At 34.8% G+C, this 13132-nt stretch overlaps 1 protein-coding gene across 1 annotated transcript in view; it reads right to left on the bottom strand.

Moving 5' to 3' along the window:
- The window catches only part of HELLS (helicase, lymphoid specific), a 38158-nt gene that overhangs the window by 11523 nt on the left and 13503 nt on the right, over positions 1–13132 (bottom strand). Inside the window, exons 7-13 of the mRNA XM_025274140.3 lie at positions 10623–10664; positions 6641–6865; positions 6085–6267; positions 5351–5494; positions 4442–4638; positions 2332–2428; positions 904–1065 (exon numbers count right to left, since the gene is read on the bottom strand). Coding sequence (XP_025129925.1) covers positions 904–1065; positions 2332–2428; positions 4442–4638; positions 5351–5494; positions 6085–6267; positions 6641–6865; positions 10623–10664 — 1050 coding nt within the window. The remainder of the gene's footprint in view (positions 1–903; positions 1066–2331; positions 2429–4441; positions 4639–5350; positions 5495–6084; positions 6268–6640; positions 6866–10622; positions 10665–13132) is intronic.

The following is a 13132-nucleotide window of genomic DNA, read 5'->3' as shown; positions in this document are numbered from 1 at the left end:
TTTCAAAGGTGCAAAACCAAAGATCCATAAACTATAGCCAAATTTAAATGTCTTCCTGTGAGATTTCATTATTTTAGCACTGATGCCCATATCTACTTTCAGAGTTAATGCATTCATATCACGATGGAAAAAAATTATAGTTAAAACTTCTGAATTTATATAAAGGAATTTAATAGGTTTGGGCTGAAATAAAACCCTGTGTATCATTACAGAGGGTATTTCTTTGGATTGGTATAATACAGCAATGAAATTCTTCCCAATAGACAACTAGTTTAATTTTCTAACAGCTAAAAAGCCAGAGATTCCTTTAATTAAAATAAAAATGGTCTAATGACTGTACAAAACAAAGATGCATAACCCTAAGTGCTTTAAAAAGAAAGACATAAGTCCATGGCAAACAGTCAAAAATCTGGACATCTTAAAATTTAAGGGTCTCCTGATCTCCAGCTGTAAGATAATCACATTCCAATTCAATTTCTTATAATATGATGGCTGACTAAGAGATGTTTCTTTCAGATAGAGGATTTTATTAAAGTTTTTGGCTACCAACAATCTCCTGTAAAGGGATTATATATTTGAGGTGACTGGTCTAGTTGGCAAGCCTTAGTATACTGTGTGCTTGTTCAAATTTATTTTCAAGTTCATCCCCACACAGTATTTCAGATGACTATAAAGCAGTTATTGCAGAAACCATCACTTGAACTTTAGACAGTTTTTGCTATTGGCCTGATGCCTTATACTCCAATTAGAAATTCACCCTCAACAAGTCATGAAAACAGGTAATGAGCCTTATTGTAAAAAGTCATGAAAACAGGCGATGAGCCTTATATTAAGACTGAAATGAACCATGAAAATTTTCTATGCCAACTGTCATTTACAGGTTATTTCAAGTCCACACTCTACCTCACTGGATCCAAACATGTTTGCAATTGTACGGTTCACAATGGCTGTGTAAAAGATCTCTTGTTTCTTTGATAGTGGTGCATAAACAACTACTTCTCGTTTAGGAGGAACTTCAAGGGCAACATCAGATTTTAGTCTTCTCAGTAAGAAAGGTGTTAAAATCTAAAATTTAAACATGAATAAATTTATGTAAATATTAAACATTTCTGTATTTTCAAGGAATACTCTCCCAAATACCATTTTATCCCTTCTTCCTTTCTTCCTATATGAAACTATCACATCTCAAAAAGTGATATAAAATATCTCCGAGAAATTTTCTGGACCAGACCACCACATGATAAACTCACAGTGTTTATCTGTTACAGTTCACAACTTATTATTTTACAAAAATTTTAGTATAACTTGAATATTTTAAAAAGCAAAAATAAGATGGTATCTATACTTCTTAGGGATAAAGTTATAGGCCATATTTTTTTAAAGTGAGGTTTTGAATTAGTAAAAACCAAAAACAACTGACCCAGAAAAGTAGACATGAAAAGTTTCCTTCTGTAAGTTTTAAAACTTCAGACTTAAAATTATTCTTTCATCAGCTGAGATGACAAGAGATTTTCACATTTTAAAAACAAAAGAGAAGCAATAATTACACCATTATTAAACTGTTTAGGTGTTTAAAAGAAAAACGTTGTATATCCTTTACAGCCTTATCTTAAAATTTACATATATAAAGTTCATTTTTAGGGCTCTGTACTGAAGTACTTCACAGGTATAGAGCCAAGCACAGCGAGGCTTTAATTTAGCCAGAGACAGAACATTACCAGTAGGTTAAGAAAAAAGTATCTGTAGGCAGCAGTTCAGAAACAAATATACCTACATGCAATTATCAGAAAAAAAATTCATGATATGGGATATTATTTTTAGTTTTGATTTTTGTACTGTCTTACTTCAAAGTCATAAAACTTTTTCAGAAAGATTTTGAATAAAATTGTCAAAGCACAGTTGAGAAGAAATGCAGGCCCACATAAGAAACTACGAGACTTTTGAAAGATTGTATTTGTTTAAAGACAGATAGGATAGATAGACTCTGTATGAAATGGCAGAATGGATCACACAGTTTGTAAGTAAATTATGCAACTATTATTGGTAAACACTGCATAAAAATCACTTATTTTTATTTTGGGCTGACAAACATGTACATAACCATCAGGGATAAAATGAGTACACGTGGAAACAACAAAAGTTTGAAAATGCCCTTTAGTGCTGCTGTCACACCATGAGACCTCGGGGAGAGGGGAAAGGACAGGAGAGAAAGTTAAATTGGGGTGCAGGACACTCATTTTTCAAAATCTACAACAGGTTGTATACGTAATTTCTAAGGTGTCTATTTTATTCTGTGAGTCTATAGTAAGCAGAATAAGAAAATCAAAAAACCTGATGCAGCATATGCAATACATTCTGTTCTCTCTCTTTAGCAATAATATCTTCAGCAGTTTCAGAAAGACTAGTGATATCAAACCAAGATTCAAAGCTGTAAAAGAAAAAATTATGTTAACCTATCAATATAAATAAATTATATTAATACATTTTTACATTTTAAACTTTATATTAATCTGTATATTATGAAGCAGCATTTTTCCAAAGGGAACATTTTTTCTGATTTATAAATATATTATCTTACAATAGTTATAAACACCAAATAAATATTATAAGGTACATTTTTCTCCCTCTTTCGTTAAAGGCAGACTTCATTTGGATATGTCTGGAGTCCTAGAAGCTTGCCTACCCCATGTTCTCCTACAAATGGACCTTGAGACAGGTCCACCTCTATTGGGAAACGTCCTCTTCCACCAAATATGCAGCTCCAGGAAGAATGTATGTATTTCATGGGAGGAAAGGGACACGGGCCTCGATTGTCAAATCCACCCTAGCTATCAGTGGGATGACAGATGTCACAGCCATATCACCCTCACATCCTAAGATACACATTTTATGAAACATTTTAATAAAGTTATAGAAATAAAAACTGTCTCTGAAAATCAAGGGCATATGACTCTCTTTTGGTAAAAATGTGACCCACTACAATGTTTTAAGACTCAACATATATGTATGCCGATAATGGTTTCTATTAATATCCTTAAGTTCTTCATAATGTAAAACAAAACCCTATTAACATGAACTATTAAATATAAGCATGTTTGCACTAATATTGTCAGTAAATACAATTAGGGAAAATGGTAATAACAGTAGTTAGACCAGATTTGCCCAAAATTTCATCACCTGAGGCACATTTTATGAATACAGATTCCCAGCTCCTACCTCAGTGTTCTAACTAAGCAGAAATACACAGGACCTGGAAGTCTCTTTCAATAAATGTTCCCTAAGACAGCTTGGCCTTGGGCTAACATCCTGTTACCCAAGGAGGAACACATTCTCAAAAATATTAAAAGTTACTTTCCCATATAAAATTAACATTCTTACTTCATTGATACCAAAGTATAAATCAGTTATTTTGCCTATTTTTAATGTCTGATAAGATTATTTACTTTTCGATCCTGAGCATACTGATTTTCTGAAAACTATGTTTATATTTTGTTCTTTTATGCTATATGCTTCAAATACAGCTTCTAGAATAAAAAAATGAGGGCAAAACTGAGAGACCTTGGTTATATTTTTGAGTCTGGCATTAACTAGTTATATTTTTAATAATTTGACACTTGGGTTTTCTTATGTGTGAGGGGATGTATTCAACCTCTCTATCCCTTGTTTGTAAGAATATAATGAGAAAAATCCATATGAAAGTGAAAGTTAAGACAATAAGGAACATTATAAAAATATTTTAAGGCAGAGAATTCCCAGGAAGTCCAGTGGTTAAGATATTGGGAGCATTCACTGCCATGGATGCAGGTTTAATCCCTGGTTGGGGTGTTAAAATCCCACAAATCATGAGCCGTAGTCAAAAAAAAATAAAAATAAAAACTAAACAGTATAAAAGTTTTCCTTTAATCAATACAATAAACTTTAAAATTAACTGTTTCATTTATCTCTTCTCATAATTTGTGTCAAAAGTAGGACTTACTAGGCAAGGGGGATTTGGAGGAAGATGGTTAAAAAGTACAAATTTCCAGTTATAAAGTAAACACTAGGGATATGATATACAACATGACAACCATAGCTAATAAGGCTTTATGATACACAGTAAAGTCGTTAAGAGAATAGATCTTACGAGTTCTCATCACAAGGAGGAAAACTTTTTCTTTTTATTCTATCTGAGATGATGGATTTTAATTAAACCTATTGTGGTAATCACTTCACAATATATATAAATCAAACCATCATACTGTACATCTTAAATTTATACAGTAATGTATATCAATTATTTTTCAATAAAACTAGAAAAAATAGAGAACATATACACTATAAAGAACTAGCCAAAAGCTATTATTCAAGTCCAGCTACCTAGAAGAAAGAAATTAATCTATGAACACAGATTTTGAGACTTTTAGAAAAACATAGGCAATAATTAAATAACTGGCTTACCTACCTTTTCAAGTCATCAAATACATCTGGCAGCAAAAAGTTTAGCAATGACCAAAGCTCTGATAAATTGTTCTGCAAAGGGGTACCAGTCAAAAGAAGTTTGTTATCCGCATTGAATCGTTTTAACTCCCTAATTAGGCGGCACTTCATGTTCTTAATTCTGTGTCCTTCATCTACTATCAAGTATTTCCAATAGCAATTCTAGAAAAGGAATTCAGGGGAAACATTTTATACGATGGTCTCACAATTTTTCCTAAAAGCAATTCTAAAAACAAAACCACTTTATTAGGAATGAATGTCCAATTTTATTGAATGGTATTTCTGTATCTATTGAGATCATCATGTTTTCCTCTGATCTACTAAGAGAGTAAGTTAGCTTTTCTGAAACTATACTTGTATTCCTAAAACAGTCCTCACTTGGTCTTGAACTAATAAAGTCCACCTGCTGTTATGTATTTAAGAATTTTCCATTCACATTCTTTAGGCAAAGTAGTCTGTAGTTTTCCTTTCTAATGCTTTGTCAAGTTTTAATTAGTGTTATCCTGGAGTCCTAAAAAAGGAACTGAAAGACTTTGTTAGTTCTATATGCTCTGAAACATTAAATGGCATTAGAATTTTCATCATAGCCAAAAAAAAAATAATAAAAAAAAAATAGGAAAAGAGATAAAAATTATTTAAATGGTATTGTGGCTACCAAGATTTAAGTGCCAAAGGCTTTAATTTTCCTGTTACAGACTAAATTCTTCATCTCAATCTTTTGGTTAATATAAACCTCTAGGTTCTAAAGGAATATACCCAATGTAATCTATTCCATTAGAAAAAAAAAAAAATTGAACCAATGCTACTGGAAGGTGATATAAATTTTCAGAAATGTGTTTATGGATTACAAAGACTCCAATAAGACCATTCGTACCTGTAATGTACTTCGGTCTCTCATGGCTATCTCAAATGAAGTGATCACCACAGGATGAATCTGTAGTGTCCCTTTCCGTTCGTGAATATGCTTTACCAATATTCGACGCTCTTGCTGGGTCCCGTGATATAACATAGTAGGAATCTAAAAGATTTTATTAGATTGATTGGTAACAAACTTTAGAACAAAATATAAATAAAAACAATTTGGAAAATATGAAGTTAAACATTTCTGAGAGAAAAAACATAATTTAACTTCAGTTCTATCTTTCTATAATAAAATAGTCAACCAATTTTAATTGCTGGGCTACAGTGGGAGGATAAAAAGAGCCACAAAAACAAATCAAGTGTAAAGTGAAAGAAATGGCAGTTATTTCTGGAATGTGTACTTCTCCTAAGGCAAGGATGTGGCTAAAACACATATGGAAGGAAAACATTATAATAAGGATGAATAGAACTAAAAAATAAATTCTACCAAGGTCTGTCTCAGGTGGGTCAAAGTATTCAATGCACTATAAATCACCCAGGGATATTTCAGTCAAGATTTCTGAGATTACCAATACATATTCTATAGAAACTTACAGAAGGTATTGCTGATATTGAAAGATATGTTAAATAAGATGTAGACACAGAAATCAACATAATTATAATAAGAGATCTATAACTTAATTCAGGCAACAAAATAATAAAATATTTGTAATGATAATATATTTAACAAAAGGAAGCATGTCTTACTTCTGGGGTAAATCTTTTGAATTCAGCCATCCAGTTAGGAAGTGTAGACAAAGGGCCACAGACGAGAAAAGGTCCAGGTACACCTCTCTGAATCATCAGTGCAATTGTAGCAATGCACTGAACTGTCTTCCCCAATCCCATTTCATCTGCTAAAATACCGTTAATTCCATTTTCCCAAAGCATCTGGACAAAAATAACATACACTCTATTTGAATGCTGATATAAACATCTATTGAATCAGCAGTTTATTTCTTCCTTTAATCCAAAGAGGATAATTATGATGAGACTGACATATTCACACTTTAAGTTATAAAAACACTGTGTGAACTCAGTTTCCAAAGCCATAAAAATGTTGGTAGCCTGGAATAAGATAAATTTTCACTTTCAAAAACTTACTCTGGGTAAATAAATTAGAAAACAAGTATTTACACAGAAATACATGTCTTATATATAATAGTGAAACACAGAAGAACAGCTCAAGTTGTGTTATATCATATTAATAGGTTATTATATAGAAATGAAACAATATCTTGAATCAAAATTGAGGATGTATTACCCTAAGCCATTCCATGCCTTCCACTTGGTACCACCTCATCACTCCTCCCGTGAAGTGTTTTGGTTGCTGAAAGGGTACTGGCTGTCCATTACATTTCCGAACGGGGTCAAAAAAGAATTTCGTATTTTGCCTAACTGTTTGAGATAATCTATCTTTAATTTTACTATTTGAATCTTTATTTTTCTGAAGATCTTCTACACACATATTAGAAGAGGAGCTCTCATCCTGTAAAGAAAAAAGTTCAGATGAAAGTTTAATACATAATTATGCTGCTATCCTCCATTAATCACAAAATGTAACTACTAATCAAAATTGCAGTTACATAATGAACTGCGGTGTTGAAGAAGACTCTTGCGAGTCCCTTGGACTGCAAGGAGATCCAACTAGTCCATCCTAAAGGAGATCAGTCCTGGGTGTTCACTGGAAGGACTGATGCTGAAGCCTAAACTCCGATACTTTGGCCACCTCATGTGAAGAGTTGACTCATTGGAAAAGACTCTGATGCTGGGAGGGATTGGGGGCAGGAGGAGAAGGGGACGACAGAGAATGAGATGGCTGGATGGCATCACTGACTCGATGGACATGAGTTTGGGTGAACTCCGGGAGTTGGTGATGGACAGGGAGGCCTGGCATGCTGAGGTTCATGGGGTCGCAAAGAGTCGGACACAACTGAGCGACTGAACTGAACTGAATCACTGTGAAGATCATTTCACATGTTGAATAAAAATCTGTAGTTAGTTCCATTCAAGAATATAAAATTTTTTTACTTTCTATAAGTAATTACCTTCACTGCAGGGAAAGGGACAAAGTAAATACAGTTTAAAACTGTATCAAACTTAAAGAGTGTCAATTTATCTGTGACACAGCACCAACTTATGACCAAAGGTAGACTTCATTGGTTAGCTATGTCCAAATTCCATTTTAAGAATATGAAAACAAGGATTAAGTCAATTCAAATGAAGTCCTATAAATGATGCCAACAACTGAATATTCAACTGGAAATATAGGGAACTTGAGTTTCACCACTCCATACATAAAATCTATGATGAAATGATATACCTAAACATCAAACCAAGAACCATAAAGCTTTCAGAAGAAAACAGAGAATAACCTTGTGAAAATTTATCACAAGGTTTGTGTTTGGTTCTTGGTTTGATGTTTAGGTATATCATTTCATCATAGATTTTATGTATGGAGTGGTGAACCTTGTGATAAATTTTCACAAGGTTATCAGAAACCTTGATAACCTTATGATAGACAAATACTTCTTATACAAGACAAAAAGAGTATAACCATCAAAAGAAAAAAGTAATGATTTGGACTATTACAAAATTTAAAATTTTCTGCCTATTAAAAGATATCACTAAAAAAAGATATCATTAAGAAATTGAGTAAGCAAGCCAGGAACAGAAAGAAAATACAGTATATATATCTGACAACAATCAGAACTCATGTATCAACAAAAATACAAATAACCCAGTAACTGGGCAAAAGATATAAACAGAAACTTTACAAAAGAAAACACATTAACAGCCATTACAAACACAAAAATTAACTCTACATTAGTAATTAAGAAAATACAAAATAAAACTACATGAAATTCATTTCACGGCTAAGGTTAAAAAGACTAATGACATGAAATGCTGGCAATGATATGAATTCAAATTTTTATACACTACTAATGGAGAGTCAGGAAGCAACAGTTAGAACTGGACATGGAACAACAGACTGCTTCCAAATAGGAAAAGGAGTATGTCAAGGCTGTATATTGTCACCCTGAGTATTTAACTTTTATGCAGAGTACATCATGAGAAACGCTGGGCTGGAGGAAGCACAAGCTGGAATCAAGACTGCTGGGAGAAATATCAATAACCTCAGATATGCAGATGACACCACCCTTATGGCAGAAAGTGAAGAACTAAACAGCCTTTTGATGAAAATGAAAGAGGAGAGTGAAAAAGTTGGCTTAAAGCTCAACATTCAGAAAACTAAGATCATGATATCTGGTTCCATCACTTCATGGCAAATAGATGGGGAAAGAGTGGCTGACTTTTTTGGGGGGCTCCAAAATCACTGTAGATGGTGATTGCAGCCATGAAGTTAAGACGCTTACTCCTTGGAAGGAAACTTATGACCAACCTAGACAGCATGTTAAAAAGCACAGACATTACTTGGCCAGCAAAGGTTCATCTAGTCAAAGCTATGGTTTTTCCAGTAGTCATGTATAGATGTGAGAGTTGGACCACAGAAAAATCTTGAGTACCTAAGAATTGATGCTTTTGAACTGTGGTGTTGGAGAAGACTCTTGAGAGTCCCTTGGACTACAAGGAGATCCAACCAGTCCATTCTAAAGGAGATCAGATCAGATCAGTCGCTCAGTCGTGTCCGACTCTTTGCGACCCCATGAACCTCAGCATGCCAGGCCTCCCTGTCCATCACCAACTCCCGGAGTTCACCCAGACTCATGTCCATCGAGTCAGTGATGCCATCCAGCCATCTCATCCTCTGTCGTCCCCTTCGGGAGATCAGTCCTGAATATTTGTTGGAAGGACTGATGTTGAAGCTGAAACTCCAATACTTTGGCCACCTGATGCGAAGAGCTGACTCATTTGAAAAGACCCTGATGCTGGGAAAGATTGAGGGCAGGAGGAAAAGGGGATGACAGAGGACGAGATGGTTGGATGGCATCACTGACTCAATGTACATGGGTTTGGGTGAACTCCGGGAGTTGGTGACGGACAGGGAGGCCCGGTATGCTGCAGTTTATGTGGTCACAAAGAGTCGGACAGGACTGAGCGACTGAACTGAACTGAGCGAGAGTAAAACGGTGGGTTCAGTTTCAGAAAAGAGCTCTACCTTCTTATAAAGTTGAACCTCATTTACCATATGATCCAGCAATTCCATTCCTACTGCTACTGTTGCTAAGTCGCTTCAGTCGTGTCCGACTCTGTGCGACCCCATAGACAGCAGCCCACCAGGCTCCCCAATCCCATCAAAAAAATATGAAAACATGTCCAAAGATCTTTACAGAAGTTATCATAGCAGCCTCATCCAGAATAGTTACAAATGGAAACAACCCAAATGCTCATGAAGAGAATAGATAAAGACATTATAATACTTGACAGACTACTACTCAGCAATAAAAAACCTACTAGTAACAAAACAACATCAATGATTATCAGCACGGTGAATGAAAAGCAACAGAAAATAGGGGTGGGCAAATGACTGGCAAGGACACCAGAGATCCTTCTACCATAATGAAAAGGTGCTAAAATTTTGATTTGGATGATGGTTACACAGATATATACACTTAACAAAACTTATCAGAATGAACACAAGATCAGTATGTTATTTATTATATATTACAAAGTGTGGGCAATTCCAGAGTAAATTGTGATAGAAAATTAGATTGGACTTTATCTTTTAAAATACATCTAAGATTTATTAAAAAAAAATGCTTAATTTTATTTACATTTAACATAATTGGTTGTAACTGCATCATAAACCAAACCTCATACTGAAGAAAGAAAAAAATCCTGTAAGTATAGAGCCTTGGATAGTAAATTCCAAGGTCACAAGGCATCTCTCTACATAAAATGAGGGTTTGGGGGTGGGGATAGAAACAAGCCTTCTCAAACAAAACCAAAGAAAATCTTGGAAGGCCAGAAAGAAGACTGAAGTATCCCCAGGGACTTCCACAAGCTGTGGAATATATACATGTGGAATGTATATATGCATATAGTTACAGTTACCTGCATCTTTGCCAGACTCTCAAAGAGTCAAAAATTAATATTTACATATTTAAGAACATATAATAAAGTTGATAGATAAGAAAGAAGCATGCTATAGGATAACTAGTGAGAAAAAAATGTACACTGGTGATTAAGAGAAAAAAAAAAACACTAATGATCAGGGACACAAATATGACTCCTAAATTTAATAAATCTCTCTTGTAAATATATCTCTCTTATAAATCTCTTACCTCATTCTCCTTTTTATTTTTCTTGGCCACAGACAAAATTTCCTAAAACAATGAGAAAACAGAAACAAAATAACAATGATTATGGTCCATTCATTTATTTATTCAACAAACATCACTCTTGTTCTGATTTTATGCCAGGAAATGGGGACAAGGCTCGCAAAGTAACTAAAATACAGAGGAATCAAACATGAGACAAAAGTAGGCCCATGGCATCTTATAAAATCCCGAATTTGTGAGCAGCACTTAAAAACTGGAATATTTACTTCCAAATTTTCCACTTTGTTTTTTTTCTTAGTTGAAGTTTTTCTTAAGTCCAAATCCACAGTCCTCTAGTAAAAAGGCAAACTATAACCCATGAATCAACTCTAGCCAGCAACCTGTTTTTATAAATGTCTAACATTTAATTAGAAAAAAGTCAGGCTCATTGGTTTACAATTTGTGACTATTTTCTGGATACAACGGCAAAGTTCAGGGTGAGTTACCCACAAAACTATTCAAAGTCATAAAATGTTTATTATCTAGCCCTTGACAGAAAAAGTTTTCAAAACTCTGCTCTAGAGTCAAGCTGTGGTTACCACCATTATTCAAGGATTCACTTCTAAATGTATTAAAATCCCAACTCCAGGCCACTTTAGGCCTCTCTCTGGATTAGAGACCTGAATATGCAATCCTGAGCAAGAGGCAAAGACAAATACATTAAAAATAAAGAATAAAAGTGTTCTGATTTTGAAGTACCTACTAGATGCTAAGGGTATAGAGACAATGAACCTAGTGACTTAGGAAAACAATATATCAAATTTTTTGAAAAAGTTGTTATCAGGGCATAATAATTAAAGACAGAATTAAATTCTAGGATAGCATGTGCAAAGGCTAAAGTGGATAAAACAGAATGATACATTCAAGAAATTTTAAGCATATCTCAAATTTGAGATACACAAGAGAATAAAAGGACATGTAATTGGCTGATAGCACATATATATATACATGTGAATGTTTCGTGTGTATGTAAAGTATCATATAAATATAGATATTCATATTTTAAGGCTAAAGAGATTTTATATAGAGAACAGATAGAAGAGTTGTCTTTTAAAATGGCTAGCTGAGATGAACCTTTTTGGATAACAATTTGTGAATGAATCAAAACAAAAGCAACTATGAAGTATTCTTGTTAGAAATTAAACTTCCTAAACTCCTGATGCTGCTTACCTCTACAGCTTCATCCTATACCACTCTTCTGTTTATAAACTAGAGCCAAATATAATTTCTTTTTAAATTTTTTGAACCTTCCAGGAACTCTCCTGCCTCTGGACATTTGTTAAAGATGATCATCTCTTCCTATAACACACCCCCAGCATCTTCCCTATATCTTATTATTCCTATTAACCTGCCCCACCACCTTAACATGACTTAGTTTTTATCCCTCAAGTCTCAACTTCCTAGATGAAACCTTTATGAAACTCAGGCTTGAGTTAAGCACCCGTCTATATGCTCAATAGCATTTTCCAATTATCCAATTATATTTGACTACTTCCTTCCAAATATTTCTCACTGGATAAATGCTAAGGCAAAGAGAATGATTACATTACTGAGTCTAAGTTCATACTGCTTGCTGCACAACAGGCCAATAATTGAGAGAAGAGCTGTCAGGGCAAGGAATAACAACTTTATTCATAAAGCCAACAAACCAGGACGATGGTGGGCTCCTGCCCCAAAAGAACCATCTTGCCTGAGTTAGAATTCAGGCTCCTTTTATACTTAAAGAGGAGGGAGTAAAGTCAAACGTTTCCTGGTTCACATCAATGTTGTCATTTAGTAACTTAGTTGTGTCTGACTCTTTGGCAATCCCGTCGACTGTAGCTCGCCAGGCTCCTCCGTCTGTGGGATTTTTCCTGGCAAGAATAGTGGAATGGGTTGCCATTTCCTTTTCCAGGGGGATCTTCCCGACCCAGAGGTCGAACCTGCATCTTCTGCACTGGCAGGCGGATTCCTCACCGCTGAGCCACAAGGGAAGCCCAGTTCACATCACGGGACGTGTTAATCTCATTAATAGTGTTTTCACTATTATTAATTAATAAGTGTTTTTCACTGCAGTCTCAGTGTGTTCCACAACAAATCAAGTGGGTCCTGAATATTATTTTTAAATGGGGAAAGAAGGGAAAATAAAGAGTATATCCTGAGAGTAAAGACAAGTATTATGGGGCTTCCCTGTGGCTCAGTGGTAAAGAATCTGCCTGCCAATGCAGAAGACACAGGTTCAATCCCTGGTCCAGGAAGATGCCACATGCTGCAGAGCAATTGCCACAACTACTGAGCCTGTGCTCTAGAGCCTGGGAACTGCAACTACTGAAGCCCGCCACCTTAGAGCCGGTGTCCCACAAGAGAAGCCACTGCGTGAGAAGCCCACACACAGAAACTAGAGAAAGGCCTGCACAACAACAAACACCCAACAAGCCAAAATAAATAAATTAACTTTTTAAAAAAGATGAGTATTATGTTAAACTTTATACTTT

Source organism: Bubalus bubalis, chromosome 23 (assembly GCF_019923935.1).
Source record: "Bubalus bubalis isolate 160015118507 breed Murrah chromosome 23, NDDB_SH_1, whole genome shotgun sequence".
Taxonomy (NCBI): domain Eukaryota; kingdom Metazoa; phylum Chordata; class Mammalia; order Artiodactyla; family Bovidae; genus Bubalus; species Bubalus bubalis.
Note: the sequence above shows the minus strand (reverse complement) of the source record. Positions and strands in the feature narration are given on the sequence as shown.